The 26,472-nt window shown below is 46.0% G+C and overlaps 3 protein-coding genes across 13 annotated transcripts; 1 reads left to right on the top strand and 2 right to left on the bottom strand.

Moving 5' to 3' along the window:
* Positions 1-461: 461 nt before the first annotated feature.
* Positions 462-14,823, top strand: IFT46 (intraflagellar transport 46). Of its 2 annotated transcripts, none has more exons than XM_043480755.1 (12): positions 462-619; positions 1,571-1,667; positions 2,302-2,381; positions 5,315-5,451; positions 7,386-7,460; positions 7,617-7,710; positions 8,107-8,235; positions 9,289-9,410; positions 9,776-9,842; positions 13,191-13,251; positions 13,563-13,648; positions 14,350-14,823. In XM_043480755.1, the coding sequence occupies exons 3-12, from the start codon at positions 2,337-2,339 to the stop codon at positions 14,443-14,445; spliced, it is 912 nt and encodes a 303-aa protein (XP_043336690.1). In that variant the 5' UTR covers positions 462-619; positions 1,571-1,667; positions 2,302-2,336; the 3' UTR covers positions 14,446-14,823. The 2 variants fall into 2 exon arrangements, with proteins under 2 accessions (XP_043336690.1, XP_043336689.1); XM_043480754.1 differs by having other exon boundaries at positions 13,464-13,648.
* Positions 14,824-17,187: 2,364 nt separating this feature from the next.
* TMEM25 (transmembrane protein 25) lies at positions 17,188-21,909 on the bottom strand. Of its 7 annotated transcripts, XM_043480747.1 has the most exons (9): positions 21,649-21,909; positions 21,001-21,091; positions 20,448-20,759; positions 19,728-20,018; positions 19,402-19,533; positions 19,071-19,101; positions 18,817-18,917; positions 18,590-18,676; positions 17,188-18,449 (listed from the first exon to the last, which is right to left on the bottom strand). In XM_043480747.1, exons 1-9 carry the CDS (start codon positions 21,907-21,909, stop codon positions 18,376-18,378), a joined length of 1,380 nt encoding a protein of 459 aa, XP_043336682.1. In that variant the 3' UTR covers positions 17,188-18,375. The 7 variants fall into 7 exon arrangements, with proteins under 7 accessions (XP_043336682.1, XP_043336681.1, XP_043336683.1 ...); XM_043480746.1 differs by having other exon boundaries at positions 17,188-18,676; XM_043480748.1 differs by having other exon boundaries at positions 17,188-18,676; positions 20,448-20,663.
* On the bottom strand, positions 21,874-26,412 carry TTC36 (tetratricopeptide repeat domain 36). Of its 4 annotated transcripts, none has more exons than XM_043480758.1 (4): positions 26,290-26,381; positions 26,083-26,164; positions 24,950-25,255; positions 21,874-22,207 (listed from the first exon to the last, which is right to left on the bottom strand). In XM_043480758.1, the coding sequence occupies exons 3-4, from the start codon at positions 25,221-25,223 to the stop codon at positions 21,945-21,947; spliced, it is 537 nt and encodes a 178-aa protein (XP_043336693.1). In that variant the 5' UTR covers positions 25,224-25,255; positions 26,083-26,164; positions 26,290-26,381; the 3' UTR covers positions 21,874-21,944. The 4 variants fall into 4 exon arrangements, with proteins under 4 accessions (XP_043336693.1, XP_043336694.1, XP_043336691.1 ...); XM_043480759.1 differs by having other exon boundaries at positions 24,950-25,232; XM_043480756.1 differs by having other exon boundaries at positions 26,083-26,412.
* Positions 26,413-26,472: the final 60 nt, after the last annotated feature.

Raw genomic sequence — 26,472 nt, 5'->3', positions numbered from 1 at the left:
TGAGTTAAATTTGAGTCTCAGATAAATAATTTGTTAGTACTCTAAGTATGTCCCATGCCATGGGAAACAATGGAGGGAAAGAAAGGACTATTATGTAATACAAATGCTATAAAAGGTCGTACAAAGTGTCGTGGGAATTTAAGCAAACTTCCGAGTTTGCCTAAACTCTGGCTGAACTGATTTAGTAGGAATTGCAGCCCAGTGATCCTTGATCTGGGAAGAAAATACACACCTTATCTCCGGATGGGAAGGCTAACTCTAAACGAACCGAAATTCATCCGTCAGCTTTGCCGCTCCCGGACGCTAGATGCCGCCACAGACGTATTTTTTGAAACTCGAGCCAAACAGGATCCGAACCCCTCTGGATCCTCCTTGGAGCCTTCGCTGGAAGAGACGTAACGCGCTGGAGTGGAGAAGATCTCACGAGAGTGGAGGAAAGTCTCGCGATTTTTCTTTTCTTTATTTTTTTTCGTTAGCAACTGACAACAGGCCAGTTGCTCCGAGTAGAAGCCGTGGCTCTCTCGCAAGCAGAAGTGGCAAGGCCTCAGATTAGAGTGAGACCCCAGTCCTAGGCTGGGGTTCTTTCCATATAGAGGAGACGGATTCAGAGGGGCTACAGGTAATTCGTACTCACTCTAGTAGAAAGAGAACTCTCTTTCTCCTTCCCAAGAGGAATAGGAAGGACTCCCGTTCCCTCTCCCCAACCTCCTGTACCTCTTCCCGTCTTCTTGACAAGTATTCTCTCTCCTCTTCCTTCTCGCCTTCGCCAATCTTTGTTTCCTTTACTCCCCGACAAACTTCAGTGGGATCCGACCTACAAGACAAGGGTGGGATGGTGGGGATAAGGGTGATGGCTTTCGGGATTTTTGGATGGGACCAAGAGCCGAGTTTACCCTCGCTTCGCGGAACGCCTCTCCCCCTCAGGTAACCCGAGAGACAGAACTGTTTCTAGAGCCTCCACAGGCTCCCCTGAGAAACGCCGGCAGCATTGGGACACTGACCGGACCCGAGGAGAGAGCCATTATCTACAGAGGGATGCTGTATTACCCTCGCGCGCGTATTTAGCAGCTTTGGGTACCTGCTGCAGACACTAGCTGTCGTTTCTCTCCTCGATTCCCTGGTTCCTCAGGCAGCCTGCCAGCAGTCCCTAAATAAGGGCTGCAGCAAAGTGATTTAACTGCGTGACTTGGGGCCAAGAAGCCTTGAGAGTTTGAATGGGGATTAAAGTGGAAGTGGAAGTGTTAGTCGCTCAGTCGTGTCCGACTCTTCGCGACCCCGTGGACTGTGGCCCGCTGGGCTTCTCTGTCCATGGGATTCTCCAGGCAAGAATACTGGAGTGGGTTGCCATGCCTTCCTCCGGGGGAGCTTCCTGACCCAGGGATCGAACCTGGTGTCTCCTGCATTGGCAGGCAGATTCTTTATGTCTAAGCCACCTGTGGGGTAGAGGTTTCAGGTAAAACTGATGTCTTGGGTAAGGAAGAGGAACCATTGCTTGTTTGGAATCCACCTCTCCAGAGAGTGCTTAATGTCCTGTGATAGGAGCTATGTAGTCATACTTCCTTTTGCTTAGACCAAGATTGTTGAAAACCAGACGTATGATGAGCGTTTAGAGATTAACGACTCTGAAGAGGTTGCAAGTATTTATACTCCAACCACGAAACACAAAGGTAAGAGAGGCTTAAAGAGGAAAGAAGAGAAATGGTTGTTTTTTGTTTTGTTTTGCAATTGTAAATCACTGGTTATTAAAAATAAACCAAAACTTGTAAAGTAAAAAACTGATTCAGATTCATATTGGTGACTATTATTTACCAGGACCTAGGTCCTATTCTTCCACATAAAGTTCTTTCGACTGATCCTTGCAACAGTCCTGAGTGACAAATATTACTGACCCGATTGAGAGGTGGGACTACTGACACCCAGAGAGGTTGAATCGTTTTGTCCACATGATAGAGTTGTCCTTTAAACCGAGTCTTCTGACTATAAATCCAGCACTCCTTTTGCTTCACTAGTTACTGACTTTATTTCAACAATAAACTAAGGGCAGATTTTATGCTATTTGTGTAATGGCAGATAATCAGTTAGTATTAATATAATGTCTAACCCAATGCCTTAAGCATAATAATAATTAGTAAGTGTATCTTGAATTGACAGAGCCATGCTAGAATTCAGTTTCCTATCTTTCAGTTAGCTATTCTTATCAATTCTGTTCCATAAAATGGTTAGAGCATAAAATATTATAAATGAAAAATATCTTTAAAAATAATTTTAACAATAACCTAATTGGAAAACTTTTCTTCTAAGGAGTTCCTTGTTCCTCCCATCTTTCTAACAAGACTATGGCTGATAACAGCAGTGATGAGTATGAAGATGAAAATAACAAGGTGCAGTATAATCCAAAGCTTCTTGTGAAATTGCTGCTTTGTATTTTTTGTAGCTAATTTAAAGTGACACCAATTCAGTAGCAAATATTTCTTGAATACTCACCACTACCGGTTAGGTGCCTTTAAGCTCATGGAGAACAGTCAAGGGCCAAGAGCCTTAAGATTGTGATTCTCCTTCAGGAATAAAGGTTATTGTTATAGCTGACTTTTTGGCAAGAAATTTCATATAACACCGTCCAGGATTTCTCAAACTTTTCTGGTCATGTTAATCAACTGTGGTACTTAACTTAAAAAAAAAAAAAAAGAAAAATTACCAGTCCCCACCCAGCACTACCTAATTGGAATCTTGAAGATAAAAACCTGAAAATGTAAATATATTTGAGCAAGCACTGCAAATAATTCTTATGATAAAGCAAGTTTGAAATGACTGGTCCTGGTATTTGTTCATTGTCAACACTTGTGATACTGCCAGTATTTTGTGAAACAGACTTTAATTTTAAAGTCTTAAGGCCTAGATGTCACTTGTTATTTTATGAACCAAGAGAATCACCATTTCTGAGAGAAAGATGAGAAAATGCCTACAGCTCTAGATGGATGGGGCCTTGAATTTGCACATGTGCACTGCTTAATAGCCCTTGTGGTTAGCCTTAGCACATTGTCCAATGCCTATGCTTTAATTATCCTCCAAGAATAGGAGTTTTGAGGACTCAAGTGAAGGAGAATATTTGAAATAATGCAGGAAGCTACAGTGAGAGAGATGGATTTCATAGGAAGTCTAAAAGGTAATGTTTTGAGATAGCTCTGCTTTGTGACTATGTGCCGTTTGACATCTCACCTACAAAGTAATTTTTTGACCTTTTATCTGGTATATAAAGTCTTCTGCCTTTGGTCAGAGATTTTGCAAAGCACTACTTTGAAGAAGCAGACAAAAGTGAACAATTTTCCTAAATTGACCTCCTAATTTTGTGTATTCATCCTGATTTTTTCATCTTCACATGATACAGTCAATATTAAAGGCTCACTTTCCAATTTAATATGCACCCAGAATCAGCAAAAAGGATCCACTTTTGAATAATCTTTAAGCTGACAATATTCTTAAAAAGTTTCCCTTGCCAGACTGCTTCCCATGTGACCCAAGAATAATTTGGGCAGATTTTGAGTTAGTAAAGAACACTGGGAGATCCTTACCAACTGTATACCAGTAAGACAATTTCTGCAACTGTCATCTATACCACATGTTACATATTAGTTAAAATACATTTTTGTTGATGTATAATAAATCTGTGTTATGCTTAGAGGAAAATGTAACAAAAAGTATGGGTTTTTTTTGATGTCCTGTGACACAGTTTTATATGTCAGAAGCCACTTTAATGTAAAAGAATCATTAAATAATTTTTAAAACTAGAATCAAATATCTCTTAACCTCAGTATAAGCCATGTGGAAACTGAGCTTGAAAACCCATTTTTAAAGGGAGCCAGTTGGCCACCTTTCAGATCCTAAGTGAAGGCATACCACAGGCTCCAGGCCCTAGAGGCAAAGACACAGACCCCCATCCCAACTGCCCTGGCAAGCCCAAGTACCACCAGACCCCTTCTCATGGGCTTGAGGGGGTGGGATGTTACATTGAGAACCAGAAGCTCAGAAAGGTAGGTCAAAATGCCAAGAACAGAAGAATCTTTTATCTTGAGATATCAGTTCAGTTCGGTTCAGTCACTCAGTCGTGTCTGACTTTGTGACCCCATGGACTGCAGCACGCCAGATTTCCCTGTCCATCACCAACTCCCAAAGTTTGCTCAAACTCATGTCCATCGAGTCAGTGATGCCATACAACCATCTCATCCTCTGTCGTCCCCTTCTCCTGCCTTCAGTCTTTCCCAGCATCAGGGTCTTTTCCAATGAGTCAGATCTTCACATCAGGTGGCCAACGTATTGGAGTTTCAGCTTCAGCATCAGTCCTTCCAATGAATATTCAGGATGATTTCCTTTAGGATGAACTGGTTGGATCTCCTTGCAGTCCAAGGGACTCTCTCAAGAGTCTTCTCCAACACCACAGTTCAAAAGCATCAATTCTTCAGCGCTCAGCTTTCTTTATAGTCCAACTCTCACATCCATACATGACTATCTTGAGATATAAGGTACAGTTATTTTATTTAACTTGTGGGGGAAGGAAGGGAGACCATGAATAGGTAAGATACCCATTGAATGCAAAGGAAAACCCACAGTCTCTGGAACTGCTGGTCAGAATCCAGACACAGTGTTGAGTACGATTTTTCTTCGTTAGTTATAAGCAGCTTACCCTGGGCAGTCTTGCAAATTAAATACTAGATTTCCTCCCTGTGATCTTTTTGAGTATTGATTTCCTCCCTGTGATCTTTGTGAGTATTAAGATCCCCTAAAATGTGTCTTCCCCACTTCATCTTCCCCCTATTTCCTCCCAAAATAACTATTTAGAGGCGCTTTCTTCTTCAGAAGTCCCTCAGTTTTAGAGTTGAAGCTGACCGGATAAAGTTTATGCAGAGTTCTCAGGATCTCCTAAGTGAGAGGTAAAAGAGATATGTACTAAATAAAGTATACACAAGCCACACACAGATGGTTAGACTATGGATATAGAAAGTGGGGACTCAGTAGCTAAGAAGGAGTGAAGAAGGTTCTCATGGCCCTTCTGGGGAGGGCTTCCTTCTCTTTCCAGTGAATTGGTGCCAAGTGGGAGGGTTCTGGTTAGAGCGCTAGGAGAGAATTGGGCAAAAGTACACTGGTGGTGGTGGTTTAGTCACTAAGTCATGTCTGACTCGTGTGACCCCATGGACTGTGGCCCACCAGGCTCCTCTGTCAATGGGATTTTCCGGGCAAGAATACTGGAGTGGGTTGCCATTTCCTTCTCCCAAATTTCTCCTAACCGAGAGCTTTCTATGCCTACCCTGCTTTGTCTCAGGAGAAGAAGAAGACCTCACAGCTGACGCCTCAGCGGGGCTTTAGTGAGAATGATGATGATGATGATGATGATGACTCATCTGAAACTGATTCTGATGATGATGATGATGATGAAGAGCACGGGGCCCCTCTGGAAGGGTAAGGAGAGCACCCTAGCGAAGGAGGGAAACTCCTCCTTCAAAACACTGGACAGGAGGATGTCATTGAGAAGTGAACTTCTAGCAGCTCTTTTGATATCCTCTTCTTAGGGTTATCAGATGCTCAGAAACCCAACATAATGAGTTTTCCTTCTTTTCTGGCTCCACTGCCTGAGTCCTGTGATGTCACTATGATGTCACTTGCACTGTCTGAAACATCTATGGGCTCAGGGATTTCATGAGGGTTTGCTGAGTCAATTTAACTGATGGTCTCTGACTCCAGGGAGTTTACATTTTAGGGAAGAGAAGACAAATTTATAAATATAAATTTATATTATAAATTGTATATTAAATATATATGAGAAGATAAAATGATACATCAAAGTAGTTTTATTTATCGAGAAAAACATCCATGTGCAGGAGCATTTGTATTTTAGGCTCAGATCCTTTTAGGACAGGTAGAGAATAGGGGCTCTATTCTCCCATGTTGAAGCAAAATATTCCTGGATGATGCTTCAGTAAAAATTCTTCTCACCCTGTTCCAGGCCTAGTGCTAGATTAATCATAACCTACCCTGGTAGGTTTTAATCAAAGTAAATTCTAAGGCCCATTTATTTAAAATACAATTACTAGTTAAATAAATGATGGTGTAGCCAAATCAGTAGAATTCTTCCTAGCCATTAAAAAGTATGAGCCAACACTCTGATGTGGTGGTAAAGAACAATCTTCAAGGGACATTGTTACATTTTAAAAAGGTATAGAAGTCTTTGTATTGTGCTAGCATGTGTATCAAACAGATATTACACAAGTTATGTCTAGGCTACACTAGGAACTCATAATAGTGATTACTCTTGGGAGGGGAGCACAACTTTCCACTGTATACATTTTGTACCTTTTACTTCCTATCATGTGCATGCATCACTTATTCAATGAAGTAGTTTAATAAAAATAAAAATATTTACATTTTAATTAACCACATGCAGGTAGACACTAAGTAAATTAGGCAAGTATTTAATACCAGTCTGACTTTTCATGCTTCGCAGTTTACCTCATGATCCTGCTTCCATAAATTATAATCTGGGGAAAGGTAAACTTTAAGTTATCTATTTAGTTTTTTTCTTAAGCAACTCTCCCCAGAAGAACCTTAAATAACTTTCCAAGTCACTTATATACTTTGTCAATTCATTGTTGTTTAGTCACTCATTCATGTCCAACTCTTTTGTGACCCCATGGACTCCAGGCTCCTCTGTCCATAGGATTTTCCAGGAAGGAACACTGGAGTGGGTTGCCATTTCCTTCCCCAGGGGATCTTCCTTACCCAAGGATCGAACCTGCATCTCCTGCATTGGCAGGTGGATTCTTTCCCATTGAGCCATCTGGGAAGCCCTATCAATTCATTACATTTTACTTAATTATAGTCATTAATATGTGCTCTACTATTTTTTTTTAACTGTATACATTTCATGTATTAATGCAAGTACCTTTCAATAACTGCAGTGTTTAGCTTGACCTATCAAGTGTTAGACATTTTATTTGTTTCTAATTTTTTACTTTTATAAATAGCACTGAAAAACATCTTTGTAGCAACTCCTTTTTTTCTTGGGACAAACCATTTTCATGTCAGAAATTAAGATCTCATTTTATCTTGTCTCTTTATCCCCTTCATTTAAAAAGAAAAAAGGAAAACAATTTCTGCTACACTCTAAAATTTTTCAAAATTATGTTTTGGATTTTTTGTAACTGTTTTTCTTCTTTGTCAGAGATAACTGAGAGCTACTTATAATCAGTTTTAAAGTTGCCTTGCAAGTCACTCAGAAGAGGCAGATGTGGGTGGAGCAGAAAGTAGGTTTAGAGTCATGTGCTCTGTGGCTGACCCAGGGCTCAGCAACCCCCACTTTTCTCTGGCCACCTTGAGCCGCGGTTTCCTTTCCCCAGGGCGTACGATCCTGCAGACTATGAGCATTTGCCAGTTTCTGCTGAGATTAAGGAGCTCTTCCAGTACATCAGCAGGTGAGTACCAGGACCTCCCACCATAACCCCCAGCCCTGCCTTGCCCTTTCCTTCCTCTTATCTGAAACATGACCATTCCCCTTAGATTCTTTTCATTCTGAATAATAAAGTAAGTTTCACTGACAGTCTCCACCTTCTCATGCCAATATCTCCTAGGTATACACCACAGTTGATTGACCTGGACCACAAACTGAAGCCTTTCATTCCTGATTTCATCCCAGCTGTTGGGGATATTGATGCATTCTTAAAGGTCAGAACGTCCTAAAAATGACTTCTTAGGTGTTTCTTCTAACCCCTCTATTACTCTAACAGTTAAACTAATTTCCTTGACTAGCAATAACTTAGTATATATTCTTCATTTCACTGGAATTCTTAACTTGCTCTCAACTCGAAATTATACTCATTGCTAATAGGTAAATGATTATCTCATTATGTGTTAAAAATTTGTCATACATTTGCCTCCTAATTATCCATAACTTCAGCTTTATATTTAAGGTCATGTATTTTTTTCTAGATAGTATTTTAGTACAGCATGATATATAGGCATGCTTTTTAATATTAGTAATAGTAATGAACCAGAAAAGTTCTTCCATGGCTTATTGGAAACAAGTGTCCCTTTTCATGTTCTTACCTTTCTCCTTACCAGGTTCCACGTCCTGATGGAAAGCCTGACAACCTTGGCCTATTGGTATTGGATGAGCCTTCGACAAAGCAGTCAGACCCCACAGTGCTCTCACTGTGGTTAACAGAGAATTCCAAACAGCACAACATTACAGTAAGTCACTGGCCTAGCACAGGCCCCAGCTCAAGGGGGCTGAGAGTAGAGGCCTTGCTTGTATTTGAACAGTCGACTTATTGCCTGTTAAAAGGGATGGCTATGATTTCAGCCAGCCCTATATTTTAGATAACAGTTGTATTAAAATATAATGTAACTACTGTGAAATTCACCTTTTTAAATTGTACAGTTCAGTGATTTTTGGTATATTCATGGACTTAATACAACCATCACCATTATTTAAGAACATTTTCATATTCCAAAAAGAAACCCCTTGGTAATTCCCTAGTGGGGAATTACCCCACTAGGTGGTTAGGGCTCAGCACTGCTGTGGGCCCGGTTCAACCCCTGATCAGAGAACTAAGATTCTATAAGCTACTCAGTGCAGCCAAAACACAGAAACAAAAACAAACAAAAGGAAACCCTATACCCATTAATAGTCACTCCTCTCCTCATTCCCCCTGCTCCTAAACCCTGGTCACTACTTCATTCCCTTTTTTATGGCTGAATAATGTTGCATGGTATGGATATATCACATTTTGTCTATGCATTTACCTGTTAATCCCACTTCTATTATGCTTCTATGAAAATGCACATGTTTTTGCATGGACATATATTGTTATTTGTCTTGGGTATCTTGGGTATAGGTAGAAGTAGGGTTACTAGGTCATATGTAAACTGTTTAATATTTTGAGGATCTGCCAAAGTGAGGATTTTCCAAAGTGGTTGATCATTTTATAGTCCCATCAGCAATGAATGAGAGTTCCAATTTCTCCACATCCTCACCAACACTTGGTATTGTCTGTCTTTTTTATTCTAGCCATCCTAGTAGGTTGAAATGGTCTCTCATTGTGACCATTCCTGTCCTGTTGACTTGCCCCTTTCCCCTGGCTCCAGAAGACTTTATCAGGGTTTTCCATAATCTTCATTTGGCTGCTGGATGGTTTCCCTTTTCATCAGTTACCTTGAATATGAAATAGCATATGAGCTTCTTTGTGAAGACAAGGGAGCAACTTCATTGCCATCAGCCTGGCTTTCCTGTTGTTTTTCTAGCAACATATGAAAGTAAAGAGCCTGGAAGATGCAGAAAAGAATCCCAAAGCCATTGACACATGGATTGAGAGCATCTCTGAGTTACACCGTTCCAAGCCCCCTGCAACTGTGCACTATACCAGGTAAGAAATAGCACATTCTTCATCATAGTAACCCATGGTAATCTTCACCACCTAGGAAGTCATTGCTTCTGAGGAGGAGGTGCCAAGATTGGGACATATGTGAGATATATCAACCTCAGGACCTATGGATCCTGGCCGCTACTGGCTAAGATTGCAGACATAAAGATTATGGTTTACCTGGTATTTTTACTTAGCCAACTTCTACAAACCCTAGGTCTTGGGTAAGTTTGGCCCACCCAGTCTGTGTTCTCTTGAAATCCTAATGTGCCCAGGTTGAGAACCTCCCTTTAGCCTAGAATATCATGATGCAAAGATTGCTGATCCCAGCCCATGTTTTCTGTTCACATCTGCCTCTATAATTCTAGGCCTATGCCTGATATTGACACACTGATGCAGGAGTGGTCTCCAGAGTTTGAAGAACTTTTGGGAAAGGTGAGTGGAAGGTAGCAGGAGCTTAGAAAGTGTGGCATTCATTCTGGGGACCACGGTTTCTCTCTTCTTGTATTACTATTATCATTAACTTTTAAATTTATGTATAATATAAAATCAGAAACAAACACATTGAGTTGATTAATTTTCACCAACCAAATACCTTTGTGTAACCAACATATCAGATCAAAAAAACCAGAACATTGCTGGCACCCTGGAAGCCCCTTCAGGCTTCCATCTCCCAACTTAACTACTATCCTGACTTCTAACAGCACAGATTAGGTTTGCCTGTTTTGTATTTTATCTAAATCTAATCATGTTCCTTTGTGTCTTGTTTATTTGCTCATCTGTATTGTTCATCCATGTAGAGATTTATCCATATTGTTTCTTAGATTGTGGTTATACATAGTTGTTTTGAATATAGGACAGTTTATTTATCCATTCTATGATAGCCATTTGAATAGTTTCCGGATTTGAGTTGTTATAAATTACTCTGTAGTATTACTATACTATTGCTTTGAACACATAACTTTTGGTGAATATACGTACCTAAAGTATTACCACTGTAGACTTTACCCTTTCCACAGAGGTATATGTGCTGTTTTGAGTAGCTGATGTCCCATTCCTAATGATCCTAAATTTTTAAAAAGTGCCCAGAAATATATTTAATAAGAAATTGTCCAAAAAAAAAAAGAAATTGTCAAGACCTTTTTGAAAGCAAATTATACAACTTGAGTAAAGGGCAGGCACAAGCTTGGAGCGAATGAGGAGTCAAGCCATGTTCCTGGAAGGCACCGTCAATCCTCCCTGGTTCACCATGGCAGTGGAATGCTGTTTCAGTTAGGATTTTAACTGCATTTTTTTTTCTCTTAGAAATTGAAATATTTGTATCAAAGGTTATCTGAGAGAGTCAACTTTCAAGTCTAATTAAAATTTCAGGGAAAAAATGATGGAGGATTTGGTTGTCAGACATTAGGAAATTATAGAGCTATAGTAAATGATAATGTTCTGGTTAGGAGCAGAGCTAGATCAACAGCACATAGACAACCCAGGAAAAAACCCACATAAATGTGGAAATTTGCTGTATAAGAAAGATCGTTATTTTACTTTTTTTTTGGCCATGCCTCACAGCATGCAAGATCTTAGTTCCCCCACCAGGGATTAAACCCATGCCCCCTGCAGTGGAAACACAGAATTTTAACCACTGGACCATCAAGGATGCCCAAGAAAGATGGTTAAATGATTACAGGTAGAATGGGCTGTGATGAGATTACTGACCAGTCACTTGAGAAAAACAGATCTATGCCTCAACCACATGCATGCTGCTGCCGCTGCTTAGTCGCTTTAGTTGTGTCAGACTCTGTGAGACCCCATGGACTGTAGCCCGCCAGGCTCCTCTGTCCATGGGGATTCTCCAGGCAAGAGTACTAGAGTGGCTTGCCATGCTCTCCTCCAGGGGATCGACCCAGGGATTGAACCTGAGTCTGCTGCATTGCAGGCAGATTACCATTGAGCCACCAGGAAAGCCCCAACCATATGCATACATGAATTCCAAATGAGTTAAACAGATAGACTAAAAATAAAGCTATTACAAGTACCATTTTTTCTTTTATATAGGAGAAATACTCAGTTGTCCAAAAAAAGGTTCGTTCGGGTTTTCCTGTATGATGTTATGGGAAAACCAAACAAATCTTTTGGCCAACCCAATACTACTGTTGGGATGGTGAGGTATTTCTTTGCGTAATAAGGATCTTAAAAGTCATGTGAAAAATGTGACAGTTTAGACTCATACAAATAAAAAATTCTAACAGTTACCATAAACAAAGTTTAAAACATGATGGACTGGGAATCCCCTGGCAGTCCAGTGGTTAGGGCTTCGCACTTTCACTGCCAAAGGCACAGGTTCGATCCCTGTTCCTGGAACTAAGCTCCTGAGTGGCATGGCTGAAAAAACAAGTGATGGACCAAGAAGTTACATATATACGTGACAATATTACTGTCCAACAAAGGGCTTTTGTGTGTGTGTGCTGAGAGATCGAACCTGCGTCTCCTGAGGCTTCTGCATTGCAGGCAGATTCTTTACTGCTGAGCCACCAGGGAAGCCCAAAGAGCTCTTACATATCAAGAAAATTGAGCAAAGATGATAACAGGTCCTTCCTGGTCATGGTATTTAAAATTGCTACCCCATGTTCCCCAAGCTCTTTACCTGCTTTTTCTCCATAATACTTACCTTCTGACATATTATATACCTTATTTTGTTTTTTGTTTCTCCCTACTAAAATGTAAGCTAATGAAGACAGTTTTTTTGGGGGGGGGGTATATGTTTATTGAAAAATTATTGTAAAAAAGCAAAGAATCTGAAAACAATCTCTTTTATCACAGCATTTTAAAACTGTAGCTGAGGAAAAAATGTCTGACTAGGGAACTGAATTGACAGATTGTGGTACATCCAGTCAGTGAAATACTCACACGATGAATTATTTGACCTTATTTTGCTCTGATACAGAGAAGTATCAATTATATGATGGAAAAAGGAAATTGCAGAACCTGATTTTTATAAAATTACACCCTGATTTTTATAAAAAGAGAACAAAAAGTTTTTAAGATGCTAATGGTTTTTAAACTTACAGTATGAACTGGTTTTGATCTGGAGCTGGAGATATCATGTCACTTTTTCTGTTCCTGTGGTGTCCAAGGACCATTAGGCCTTGTAACTCCAAGTAACTATAAATACTTGGCCATAATCTGGGTCCAGTTTCTTCTTCACAAATACAGGAAGACTGCATGGCAGTGTATTTTACTTAAAATATTTTGCCCTGTTATATCTTCTGCTACTTCAGTGGTTAATGAGTATGACCAATTCCATTTTACTGATCAGGAAAAAAAAATTTGTATTATTTGCTCAGGCTGCCATAACACAGTACCACAGACTGGGTGGCTTAAGCAAAAGAAATTTATTTTTTCACACTATTGGAAGTTGGACATCAAACTGTCCACAGAGCTGATTTCTTCTAGAGCCTTTCTCCTTGACTGTCTCTTCCCTGTGTCTTCATGTGGTCTTTCCTCTATGTGTATCTGCGTCCTAATTTCCTCTTATAAGGATTCCAGTTACTCTGGATTAGGGTTCATCCCAATGATCTCATTTTAACTTATCTCTTTTATGACAATATCTCCAAATACACCACCTGACACACTTGGGGTCAAGACTTTAGCATATAAATTTGAGGAGAACACAATTCAGCCCAACACACCCCTTATGCTCGGAGCTCTTTTCCTTCGGAGAAAGAGAATAATGCTAGGACCACTGAAATTTCAGCCTTTTGATTTGGGTCTGTCCCGTGCCTCTCCTAGGTGAGCCTGCCCACAGCAGAGATTGATTGCAGCCTGGCAGAGTACATTGATATGATCTGTGGTAAGCCCTCCTGTCCCTTCCTTGGCCCAGTCTTTGGATAAATTCACTGTGGGCTGTTGAAAAGGCTTTTTTACTCTGAGTTACAACCTTTTCTTTAAGCCAGTTATGCTGTTTGGCAGCACTTGAGGGTGGTGTTGGGTTTTTGTGACTACCTGCTGGGTATTTAACTCTTTTTTTTTTTTTTTTATTTTTTTGGTATTTAACTCTTAAAGTGACACATTCCATCTGGGAAGGGACTGGCCACCTGAACAGAAATGCCCCATATTCCCAGATTTGTGTTTGTTTCTGCTCATGGGAGTTCTCAATTTCAGCCATTCTAGACATCCCTGTCTACAAGAGTAGAATTCAGTCCCTCCATCTGCTCTTTTCCCTCTACTCGGAATTCAAGAACTCACAGGTAAGACCAGCACTAGAGATTGACTTAAGCTGTAGTGACTGCTATCAGCACTGTTCTCAGTCTGCTGTGATTCTGGGACAGTGGAGGAGGTCTCTGCCTGGAGTTATCATTACCCTCCCCATGATGAGGGAACTGCGAAGCAGGCAGGGGTAGGGCTTGTAAAGGAAGGGGAAATAGAAGCCATGTGGCCCTTAGGGTAGGTGAGGATCTACAGTGGACACTCAATCTTAAAGAAACAAGTGGCCTAATGAATGGAAGCAGGAAGCATGGAAAAAAGGGGGTTCATGTTTGAAGGAGGCAGGGCACATTTCTAGCTATTTTTCAAAGACAACACCAAGGAATTGTTTTTAAAGTAGAATTGGGAGAAAAATGGAGCTTAAAGAGTTGTAAAGAGGTTGTGTGTGTGCTAAGTTGCTTTAGTTGTGTCCAGCTCTTTGCGACCCCATGGACTGTAGCCCACCAGGCTCCTCTGTCCACGGGATTCTCCAGGCAAGAATACTAGATGGGTTGCCATGCCCTCTTCCAGGGGGTCTTCCTGACCCAGGGATCAAACCCATGTCTCTTCCATATCCTGCATTGGCAGGCAGGTTCTTTAGCACTAGAGTCACCTGGCAAGCCCTATGAAGAGGTTAGTTCTTGATAAAATGTCATAACTAGCATATCCCCAAGTCCTCCATATTCCCTCTCCTCTCTCCTCACAGCATTTTAAAGCTCTAGCTGAAGGCAAGACAGCGTTCACCCCTCCATCCAACTCCAACTCCCAGGCTGGAGATGCCGAGACATTAACCTTCAGCTGAGACACCTCCCATGTTGCTCTGTTTCACGCCTGAGCCAGCTCCTCTGCCCCGGCTGAGGAGGGATCACTGTCAGCCTCCTGGCAGCCTTGCCTGCCTCACAGCTTGACTCAGGCATGGCACACATCCTACTACCGTTTCTGCCAGAAAGCACTGCTCGCGGCCATTAAATGGCTAATGCCTGTTTCAGAGCTCCTTCACACGGGAAGTATGCGTTGATTTGAGCTAGAAGCACTGGAATTCCTGGGATCCCAGGCTGCTCAGGCTGCGAGGAAGGCTGGAAAGATGTTCTTTTTGAGATAGCAATAGGATTGTTTTCTTTCATTCTTAAAGTCAATTGGCAATGGTTTTACAAATAAAATGCTCTTATCTTTCAGGTTATCCTGCTGTCCTTTAATACAGAAGAGAGAAGGCAGACTGACCATAGGCAGAGATGAGAAACTTGGCCTAGAGGCATTCAGTGACTTGCAGTTCAAGCAAATCAACCTTCAGAAATAAAATCAAACCCCAATCCTTCAAGGTTGGCAGTAGAGGGGAAACATTTTTCTCCCAGAACCTATTTTTTCTGGGAGTCTCCCACCAGGTAGCGCTGCCGGCCTTATAGGCTGGCTGCCTGTCTGGCCCCAGCCTGCCCGGCTGTGGTTTCAGGGAGCCTAGCTACTGCAGCCACCCAGGGGAGAGAGGATGGCGTCTTGGATTAGGGTGGTAGTGGTAGAGGTGGACAGACTGGGGAAATTTTCTGAAGGTTATATCAGCTAAATTCTACTCAGGAAGACAAATTCTAACAAAGGATGTTAAATATGGGCAACTGGTTACAAAAGTGTCTGAAGGGCTGAAGAAACAAAAGGGAGAATGAAGGTGCTTGAGGAACAAGGGTTTAGTATCCACTGCGGGGGTTGGAAACAGAAGAGTTGCCACTGGGGTCAGGACTGCCGAGCAGTTCTATAGCCCCTCTTCCCAGGCGACAGCCGCCCTCCTCTCTCCCACCCTCTCCTGTTCTGCCAAGTGCCTCCCACTGGCAGAAATTAACAGTTGGCAAGGGAATCAGGAAAACGGGGCAGCATAGAGTACAGTAGGGAGGGTGTGGGGTAAGAGACAACAGAGAAATAACCAGCAAAGGTGGAACCAACAGAACTTGGTGATAGAGTGGATGTGGGGGATGGAAGAGAAGAAATCAAGGACGACTTGCAGGTTTTTAGGCTTGTGCAGCTGGGTGGATAATGGACGTGAGAATACTAAGCAACTCTGAGAACAGGAATAAGGGGCCAAATTTAAAGTAAGAGGATAAAATAGAGGAATGAGCAGTGAGGCTCTCAGTCTTCTTCCAGGCTTATCCCTCCAAAGTAGAATATTGGAAGAGTCCTAAGCAGCCAAAGAGAAAAGACCTAAAGATATTGATGGGGTAATCTAAGCAAATGCCTCGGTCCCGCTACCTACCCATCAGCTTGCATTCAGCTTTGGGGTATCTCCTTGTGTGTATGTATGTGTGTGTGTGTATACACATAGGCGTGCCTGCAGCTCTCATTCTTAAATATGAATGTACAGTCACTAGGCATTTGAAGAAAGCCAGAAAAAGACAGAGTAAAATACAGCAAAGAAAATCAGAGAAACTAAACTTTTTTTTAACTATAATATTCATAGAGAAGTAGTTCTCAAATTTGGTTGCATGTTAGAATCAACTGGAGATATTCTAAAGATAAGTTTCCTCTCCCAGACAATACACCAGACTAATGAAATCACAACCTCTGAAAGTAGGATATAAGAATCTGTATTTTTTAAGCTCCTCAGATTATTTCAATATGCAGAAAAATTTGAGAACCACTGTCAGAGAGATGAGAAAATACCACATCCATGAAATAAAAGTAGGAGACTTATAAAAGGAACATACAATACAGCAAGAAGATACAACAATTATAAACATTTACACACCTAATAACAGACTTTCAGAATATATGAGGCGAAGTTGACAACTGAAGGGAGAAAGAGTTTTACAATAATAGCAAGACACTCTCAATAAGGGATAGAACACCCAAACTGAAGATAAGTAAGGAAATATCCTGAGCAGCACAATAAACCAACTAGTTCTAACAGACACAAACAGAACTCTAGCCAACAGCAGAGAATACACTTAAGTGCACATGGGACATGTTCCAGGATAGAACATATGTTAGGGCACAAATTAAGTCTCAACAGATTTTAAAAGGTAGATAGCATACAAAGTACTTTCTCAGACCACCATGAAGAGCAGTTAGAAATCAATAACACAAGGAAAACTGAAAAATTCTGCGGAAGTTAAACGATACTTAACCAATGGGGCAAAGAAATCACAAGGGAAATTGGAAAATAACTTAAGATTCTTAGAGATAAATGAGAACAAAAACACAACATTCCAAAACTTATGGGCTACAGCAAAAGCAGTGCTCAGAGGCAATTTATAGTTATAAATGCTTACATTAAAAAAGTACTCAGGGACTTCCCTTGTGGTCCAGTGGCTAAGACTCCTGAGTTCCCAGTGCAGGGGGCCCAAGTTCAATCCCTGGTTGGGGAACTAGATCTCACATGCCATAAGTAAGACTGGGCACAGCCAAATAAAGCAGTAAATTTAAGTACTCAGTCTGGCTTTACAACCCGAGGAATTAGACAAAGAACTAAACTCAAAGATAGTGGAAGGAAGGGAATAAAGATTAGAGCAGAGATAAATGGAGAATTAAAAAAAAATTTTTTTGAAGGAATGAAACAGACATGTAACATTCACTCAGTCAAGTTTATTGAATCTACTGTGTGCTCAGCACTGTTCTTGGTGGTATCAAGAAAAATTACAAAACAAGGTATCAACAAGGGAAAAATATACTTTGCATGCTATTAATTTGCAATCTTTTTCACGTTGCCTTTCAACAGTGTACTTGGGTTGTTCTGGGATATTTGATCTCCCCTCCTTTCCCACGTCTCCCTAAGGTTTCCAGCATTGTCAAATGATGTGCTACTGTGACCATCCCCTAAAGGATGGAGGATGGGACAAGAACAGTTTCCTGCTGATGGGGAGGTCAGGGCTAGGCGCCCATGGAAAGGGGAGATATTTTGAGCAGAAACCCATCAACCCCAAGGGCTCAGGGCACTCACAGTGAGTCATAAAAAGGCCAAACTCGGGAAAGCCACAGGCAGGGCCCGGGGCCACACTCCCTTCCCAGGAGATGTGCTTAAAGTGCAACCCTGTGAAAAATGAGGCACAGCTGCATGCAGTCCTGGGCACCAGACTTCTCACCTCCCTCTTGTCTCCTGACTTGTGCCAATACCAGGCTCTGACACCACGAGGGCCCAGGCCAGCTGGGGAGTCTAGTGCCCAGTGAAGAAACGAAGGTCCAGCGTATAACCTACGATGCCCAAGAGGGTAGGCGCAGAGGGGCAGAGAGATGCAGCAAAAAGGACTGGTTTGTGCTTCACCAGCACCCCTGAATCAGGGGTGGGTTCATGTGGAAAGGGCAGGTTGGTTCTCTACAGCTAGCAGGGCCCTAAATTTTCCCTGAGGGAACAAAGCTGCATAGCATATGAAGGAAATCCAGGACGTGCAAGGCCCCCCGCCCCCCAACCAAGCAGGCCCCATGCTTGCTGTACACAGTGCTGAGGAGCACTGGTGCGGGCAGAGCCGGCCCGAGCCAGCAGGGCCATGCCACGCTTAGATGCTAGCTGACCTCCAGGCACATCTGGGCACGGGCAGTCATGCAGGCCCCCAACTGGAGTCAGAACAGGTCCAGGTCCAGCCAGGAGTAGGTCCAGCTGGCAGCCTGGCCAAGAATACCCGTGCCCCCGGGGCAAGCAAAAGTGGCAGAGGCATGGCCTCTTCCCATTGGCAACATGGCCAGGCAAAGGATGCCTTGGACGAGGACCAGGAGGATGCCCAGGGGCCAAGAAGGTACCCTCTGTCTTGGCCTCATCTCAGAGCCAGATTTCATCACTGCTCACACTGGACACCCGGTAAATGTAGCCCAGCATTGGGAGGCGGATGAAACCTGCGGGGTCACAGATCCCAGGAGACTCAGTCACCCTCATTTCTTGGAAGCTGGGAGACCACTCTCTGCCCTTGGTGACTCAGAGGCCTTTGGCACACGCGGGAGGACAAGGGAGCAAGGCAGCAGGCCGCTTTCCCTACCTCGGCTGGTGAGGAGGCCACCAGGCTCTGGGTCCAGAAGGTCTGGCCTGCTGTTGTCCTGAGCCATCTGCCGGTCTGCTGGTTTCCCTGTGGGGTGACAAAGGGGGTGGCGCCCGGGATGAGGCATGTGCCCGATGGGGCCTAGCCCCTCCTGAGGTCCAGCGTGTCTCTTTTTCTCAGAAGCACCTCTGAAGATAAAGCTGGGGCAAACAGCTTGCTGGGTGTACCTCTGCAGTCTGGAGTGAGGTCATTGAGCTGAAGGTTGGACGGGAGGGACATGTTCTCGCGTGGCAGGCGCACGTTGTTGAGTTTCAGGTTGTTGGAGTCACTACGGGAGGACAAAGGCTCGGATGGGCCCTGGCACCAGTGGGAACAGATTCCTGCTTGGAGGCCATTCCAGAACCACCAGAAAGCCCAGGATCCCGCCTGTCCCCATGCCGCCTCTCCATTTGGCCCCTCCATACAGCCCCAGGAGAGTTACCTAGAGATCAGGGATGGGCGCCGGGAGGGGCCTGAGGAGAGAGAAACCACAGCACTGTCTCAGTGCACCCACCCCCTCTGGGCTCTGGCCCTGCCCTCTCAGGCCCAGGTCCCTTGGGCAAGGGGCCTCTCAGATGACCAGACAGGGTTCCAGTGCCCAGCACGGCTCCCTGGGATGTATGTGGTCTAAACCACGGCCACACCCAGGAAGACCTGTCCTACCACTTGTCAGAGACCTGCCCAGCTCCAGTCACTGCCCGTGCCCTCACCCCCACCCCTGATCTCATCTCCGCGCTCCCAGCATCCTCTGTCCCCCCTTGCTTTGGCCTTACCTTTGGTCTTCTTCTCTTTCCTGCAGATCAGGCAGGCCACCAAGGTGCTGAACCCCACCAGGGTGCCCAGGGCAAGCCCTCCAGCCACAATGATGCCCAGCAGTGGCACTTCCACCCGGGTGGCCAGGAGCCCTGCAGGTAGTCCTCTGGTTAGTTCCATGACCCTTGACTCGGAGACACCACAGGTCCCTACTCTGTCCTCTTTGCCCAAGGTGGCTAGGGACAGCTTTCATGAGAACTCACCCAAAAGACAAGTCTTCCCATTTCTGTACCCTGACCCTACACCCACCCGAGGCTCTGCTGGGCCCATGGCGTGCAGTGCTCACCTGGGGCTGGAAGCGAGGAACTGGTGACACCCACGTCGTTGGTGGCCACCACCGAGAGGTTGTGTGGCAGGCTGCGGAGCTGCAGCTGCACAGTGTGGTTGGTGAGCCAGGGGTAGTTCTGGGCATCCAGCACCAGGAAGTCCGAGGTGTTGACAGTCACTGGCCCATCCTGGTCGATCCAGGTCACATTGGCAGGCGGGTTGGCACGCACGAGGGCAAAGAGGATGACCAGAAGGCCCGGGCCCTGAGCTTCCTGGTACTTGGCCCCAACCTGAGCAATCTCCGGCTTAACTGGTGCAAAGCAGAGACCACTATGTTCCCACCACAGCCCCTTGCTTGCCTTGCCCTTTCTTCCCAAACCCAGAAGGGAGCCAGGGTCCTGAACCTCTCCTTAGGGGGCACCAGGAAAAAGGATGGCTGGGTCTGCCAGAAACAGTATTTCATAAGGGCATAAACACTAGAACCAAATGTCCAGAATCCTGACTCTGCTACTTACCAGCTCTATGACCTGGGCAGATTGCTTAACCTCTCTGTGCCTCACTTTTCTGATTTATAAAATGGGGACAATAGTAATTAACTCATAGGATTGTTGTGAGAATAAAGTGAGTTAATATTTGCAAAGTACTTAAGTGTTAAAACATCCTAGCAAACTGCCTGCCTGGTAGCTGTTGGGGGTCCCTAGGCAGAGAACCCCTCTCTGGCCACCCGAGGGGCACTCACATTGCACATTGAGGATAACAGATGCATTGGCTGACTGGCCACTGCCTGGGTCCTGCAGGGAGCAGTTGAGTTCATGCTGGGCCCGCTGGGCAGTGACAGTGAAAGTGCTGGTGCCTCCAGAGAAGGCCTCCCTGCCCACACTCAGCAGTCTCGAGGTGCTGGCCTCCTGCAGCTGTCCATCCAGGTACCAGGCCAATCGAGGGGTGCCAAGTCCCCCTGCCACACGGCAGGTGAAGGCATGGCGTTCATTCTCTCGAAGTGCCCGCTCTGCCCAGGTCTGACCATCAATTTGTGGCGCCAGCTCCCCCCAACCTAGAACATAGTGGAGTCTGGGGAGAGCTGGTGGACAGTACTGTTATGTGACACGGGTGAGGTCCAGTTCCAGAGGGACCTGGGTTCTCTCACCAGGGACTGGCTGGACCTTGGTAGGTGGATGAGGAGAGCTCAGTTCTGGTGCCTAAAAGTGGGTACCCAAACTGAAGATGCAGGCAAGGAGGGGAGAGACAGGGACTTGACCCCACAAACACATGCCAAGGGATGAACAGGGGTGTACCTGAGCTCAGAAGGGCCGGCAGGAGCAGAAGTGTGTGCGGGAGGGTAGGCCCTGGAGGCAGTGCCATGGTGGCACAGGCCTGGGCCCCAGGCTGCCGAGAGAAGGGGGCGGGCCTTGATGTTAGTAGCCAGGTGAGAGCATGCAAGTTTAGTAACTCCTCCAGGAATTTTGTCTCAGAAACAAAAATGAACCATGCACGGAAACACAAATGTGGAATGACCCACAGTGGTGAAGGCAAAGATGTAAATGATCAAGCCCCATGGTCCAAACCCAGGCTGGCATGTACCTGTACACCCTGCGGGCGCAGAATTGAGCCCTGACTCCAAGGGACAAACAGGCACATGCTCGCAGGTACACAGAAACAACGAGCAACGGTGCAGCCCGCACCAGGCCAAGACACACAACACACACACACACCCCCACCTATCACACCCACCCACCTATCCCCACCCCACACATACGCAGACAAGTCGGGTATACAAGCCCCTCCCCAAAAGGGACCGTCCGTCTCCCGACCCCGGCTCTCTCCTGCCCGCTTCCCTTTTCCCATCCTCCGGATTTGGGCCGAAGACAAGGTGATCCAGGACGCAGGGGTAGAGAAGAAGCATCCCCGCTCCCGCCTCCGCCCAGCCTTCCTGGGCGGCTCACCTGGCTCACTCCACGAGAGCAGCCAGAGCAACTGCTCAGGCCTGCGGAGCACCGCAGTCCGCCGCAGGGCCCGGGGCTGCGCCAGGCAGGGCCAATCGATGACCGATCTCGGTCCGACGGGCCCTTCCTCCCGGGCGGCGGATCCGGGACTGTCTCAAGCGTAGGGGACCCCTGAGCGCGCATCCCTGTGAGGATCGGCGAGCGGACGCGGACACAGGCGGGGGCTGGGCGAAACCACAGCTTTATTGGTTGCTGGCGCATCCCCCCACACTCCTCGCTCTCCCGCCTGCCAGCGCTCAGCGCTCGTCGCGGGGCCGGCGCAGCTGCCCCATCACGTCGGCCAGCATGCGGTTGCACAGCGCCGCGTACGGGTTGAGCTGCACCAGCTGGCGGCGCGCAAACTGGCTGCCCAGCCGTGCCGCCCGCTCGAAGTCACTGCGGGCGTCGTCGTCCCGGCCCTGCAGCCGCGCCACGAGCCCGCGCTGCACAAAGCCCTGGCGGGCGGTGCGACCTCGGCCGCCGCTCAGCGCCAGCGCGCGCTCCAGGTCCTCCAGGGCGCCTGCGGGACGGACCGACGGATGGGCAGGGGTTAGGGCTGCGGCCAGCAAGATCCGGCCCCAAGTGCAGGCTCTGGGGCTCGGCCATTTACATCCCGCCCGCACACGACCCTCGAGATCAGTATTGTTATTCCCGTTACGCAGAGATAAGACTGGAAGAGTGGGCAAAAGTTGGCCTAGACTGCACAGCCAGTTAGTGGCAGAGTTGGGACTGAAGCCCAGGTCTCGCCTTGTCCGCGTTATTTTCCACCATCTGATATATCAGAACAGGGGTGGTCACTATATTATGAATCTGCTCCTGTTGCCCGGCACGAAGCAGGTGGTTTCTTCCACACATAATTAACCTTCTATTATTAGCCAGGTGACTGACTCTGAATCCTAGGGTCCAAAAGCATTAGTATTAACTGACAACTATTTCTTACATAATAAGTCCGTTTTTTTTGGGGGGGGGGGGGAAGCTGCACCAGGCGGTATTCAAGATCTTAATTCCGTGACCAGGGATTGAACCCTTGCCCCTTCAGTGGAAGGGCAGTCTTGACCACTGGACCACTACGGAATTCCCTAACGTTTTTTTCCCCCTTTAATATGTATTTTTATGTATTTATTTGGCTGTGCTGGGTCTTAGTTGTAGCATGTGGGATCTAATTCCCTCACCAGGGATTGAACCTGGGTCCTGTGCATTGGGAGCATGTAGTCTTAGCAACTGGATCACCCAGAGACATCCTTCTCTAACTTTTCAAGACGTTTTCTCTCCTCTTCCTCTGTATGCCTTAAAATGGCTTCTCTCACCTGTGTTCTCTACTGACTGCCTCTCCTTATTCTTTATTTCTATGGTCTTCATTATTTTGTATCTAATTTTCTTTGAAGGAGGTCTTGGAGCCAGAGCTGGCCTGCAGCACTTTTGTCACCCTCATAAATACTTGGCTTTTTAGGCATCAGAGCTCTGAACTCAGCCTCAGGCAGCCAGTTGGTACCCACTGTAGGTCCACCGAGCTGCATTTGTTCTGGGCTCTGCTTCCATTCACTCCTGTCCTCCAGTCTATTGAGCCTGTCAGGGCAGGGAGCTAGGGGAGTGCCAGCAGCATCCTACACCAAGGCTGATCTCCCCCGCCCTCTGTGTTTTGGTTCTCAGAACGCAGCAGGGATTCTGCTCCCTACCTGACCTGGTGGGTTGAGAAGCTCTCTAATCACAGCATTTGTTGATTTCCCTCAGAGGAGCTGGTCTGGAGGAACTGAAGGCAGAAACCCCTTGGATGCTCTCTGGGGTTCTGGTCTGTAGGCTTTCCCCAGCAGACTTTATGGCCTTGCTCTGCCAAACTGGTGGCAGACAAGCCTGGGAAAGGGGCCCTCGGAGTTCCCCGATATCCTCAGAATGGAGCCCAGCCTCCCCAGCCTGGCACTCCTGGCCCTAGGAACACCACTACCACGAGTGCCCTAGTAGCTCCATACTACGCTTCTGTGGGTTACTCCTCAGTGATTCCTGGTATTTTCAAGACAGTGTTCGATCATGGCCTCATATTACCAGTTCATCGCTCTCTCGGCCTCTGTTTACCTCAGGCTTTGAAGAGACTCCATCCTTCCAGCCCTCCTTTTCCAATCAGAGTAGAGATCTGAAGCTCCCTGTACCTGTCCATGACTTCTGGACTTCTACAGGCCATGCCTTCTCCCACTCGCTGCCCTCCAACCAGCTAACTCCTACTCATCTTCAAAACTCACTCCTCAGGAACAGACCCTCAAGCTGAACCCTCTCAGCTTATTATGTGGCTATTAGGTTTTTGTCTGTCCTGCCTTCAAGGCTGAGCTTCATGAAAAGCAGTATCACGTGGGGATTAAGCCCTGCCACCTGAACCAAATCCCAGCTTTGCCACTTCTCAGCTATATGACTAGCAAGCCATTTTACTTAACTTCCAAGCTTTAGTGTATCATCTGCCAAATGGAGACAAGAGCATGAACCTTTTTAGTGTTGTAGTGAGGGCTAAACAAACGATGACAACTGACATGTAAAGTGCTCAGTCAGGGGACTTCCCTGGTGGTCCAGTGGCTAAGACTCTGCCCTTCCACTGCAGGGGGAATGAGTTTAATCCCTGGTCAGGGAACTAAGATCCCATATGCTGCAGGGTATGGCCAAAAAAGAAATAAAAATAAATTTTAAAAACCTTTATTATTTTTAAAAGAGGACTTCCCGAGTGGTTCAGTCCCCTTCCAATGCAGAGGCTGGGAGTTTGACCCTGGTGAGGGAACTAAGATCCTACATGCCATGGGGCAACTAAGTCCGTGCGCCAAACTATTAATAGAAAAGCCCCCTCCATGTGCCACAGCGAAGACCCAACGCAAACAAACAAAAAACAGAATCTCTGAATCCATGATTAAAGAGGAAAGACAAGATGCATCTTGTACAGAAGGGTGTTGGTTAACAGATTTAGAAGGTAGAATAAAGTTACCATTAAGAAAATATATACAAGGGCTTAGTGCCTGGCACATAGTAATTGCTATGAGTCCTCAGCACCTAGCCCACTGCTACAATATAGGCTCTCATTAAATGTTGTAAAAAAACAGACTGTAGTCTCTCTCTCACAATATCCCCAAGAGATCAGCAGGGCCCATGATGTATCTCTTATGAGTAGGGACGTAGGTTCCAGAGCTCGGTGACTTCCCACACTCCATGTCCAAGCCCCGCGGCCACACCATCTCTGGTCTGTGTCCTCCCAAACGCCCTGCACAGGCTCCAGGGACCCTCGCCTCACCTGCCACATCCCCCTGGAGACGCCGGGCCTGGGCTCGGTTATTGTAGGCTGAGGCCCTCTCAGGCAATAGGGTGATGGCTTGGCCAAACCTCTCCAGGGCTGTGCTGAGGTCGCCAGCCTCTGCTGCGATCACCGCCTGCAGCTCCAGGGCCTTGGACTGCTCCAGCTGTGCTCGTGGGAAAACTTCATCTGTGCCGGGGATGGAGCCAGGAGACAGCTGTGTGGTTGGCAGCAGGAAGCAACAGTCCCCTTGGGCTTTGGGAACCTGGGACATGAGCCAGGGCTGACCAGGCAGGGTGTAGGTCACTACAATCAGATGCAGTGTTTGGGGCAGGGGGAGCAGAGGCCACTGAGGAAGAGCTCTGGCACTGCCTAGTTCCAAAGAGACCTGGGAAAGTGGCCTTGGTTGGCTCCCCAGTGCCAAAAGAATGAAACCCAAACTCTCTAGCCTGTAGCTAAATCACTGGTTGAAGGTCACACCCCCCAGAAGTTGCACAGATTGGATTGGAACCCAGGTCTTTCCGACTCATTAGTCTGTCCCCATTTTGTTCTAGTGCATTGCTTCCAACAGGAAGGCCTCCATGATACAGGGTCATGAAAACCATTTCCAATGCTTCCCTCAGCTTTTCAGCCTAAAGTTTCATTAAGACTTAGGCTTCGCTCCTTTAGAAATAAAGAGCATCAAAACTTCCGGATGGTGACAGTCCTCTTATGGGCCAGTAGAAAAGCCAGTGAGCACATTCAATCCGGAAGCATTAGCTCAGGGCTTGGCATTTAAAGGTGATACTGAATGCCTGCTTAGTTGAAACTGGTTAGCTGAGCTACCCCCTGCCCTGTTTCTGTCTTCCATGCCGTGGAGGGTGATACCATCTGTTCTAACAAACGTGTGAATTTCACATGGCCCCGCTCCCCGCCACCACAGTTGAACGTGGGGCAGGGTTGGAAGACAAACCCTGGCTTTCTCCTCTGGGCTCAGTGACTCTTGCCAAGCTTCCATCAGTGCACTGAGGATCAGCAGTCATCATCCAAGTGTCGGGGAATGAGCAGCCTTGTAAGACCACCTACTTCTGCCACCCCAGTGAGGTAGCAGACCAGCCAGTGTGGAGAGCTGGATTCCAAGGTCAAATACTCACCTTCGTCTACTTCCTTCTCTGCTTCATCTCCCAGGTCCAACCCAACAATATCTCCAAACGGGGAGTCGGGGTTGAAGATGGCCTGCAAGACGGCCTGATCATTTGGAGTCCCCATGGTGTTCAACTCCCAGATCAAAAAGGTGAGTCACAATAAGGGGAAGGAAAAAAAGCTGAGGGCTGAGCCTCTTGTCAGTTTTAAGCCTCTACCTGATCCAGAGAGAGGAGGTCTGTTTGAGGACCAGCTCCCAAGAGGAGTGTTGTCCAGTCTTCGGCTGGAGTGTAAACTCAAGCCCCTTCAGCCTGGGGACAGTGACCCTGGCTTGGCTGAATATTTACAAATATTTCTCAACTGCTTCCCTACCCCCACCCCAATCTGAGGGAGAAACAGAA

This window comes from Cervus canadensis, chromosome 11 (assembly GCF_019320065.1).
Source record: "Cervus canadensis isolate Bull #8, Minnesota chromosome 11, ASM1932006v1, whole genome shotgun sequence".
NCBI lineage: Eukaryota > Metazoa > Chordata > Mammalia > Artiodactyla > Cervidae > Cervus > Cervus canadensis.
The sequence above is the reverse complement of the archived record's forward strand: the minus strand, read 5'-3'. Positions and strand labels throughout refer to the sequence as shown.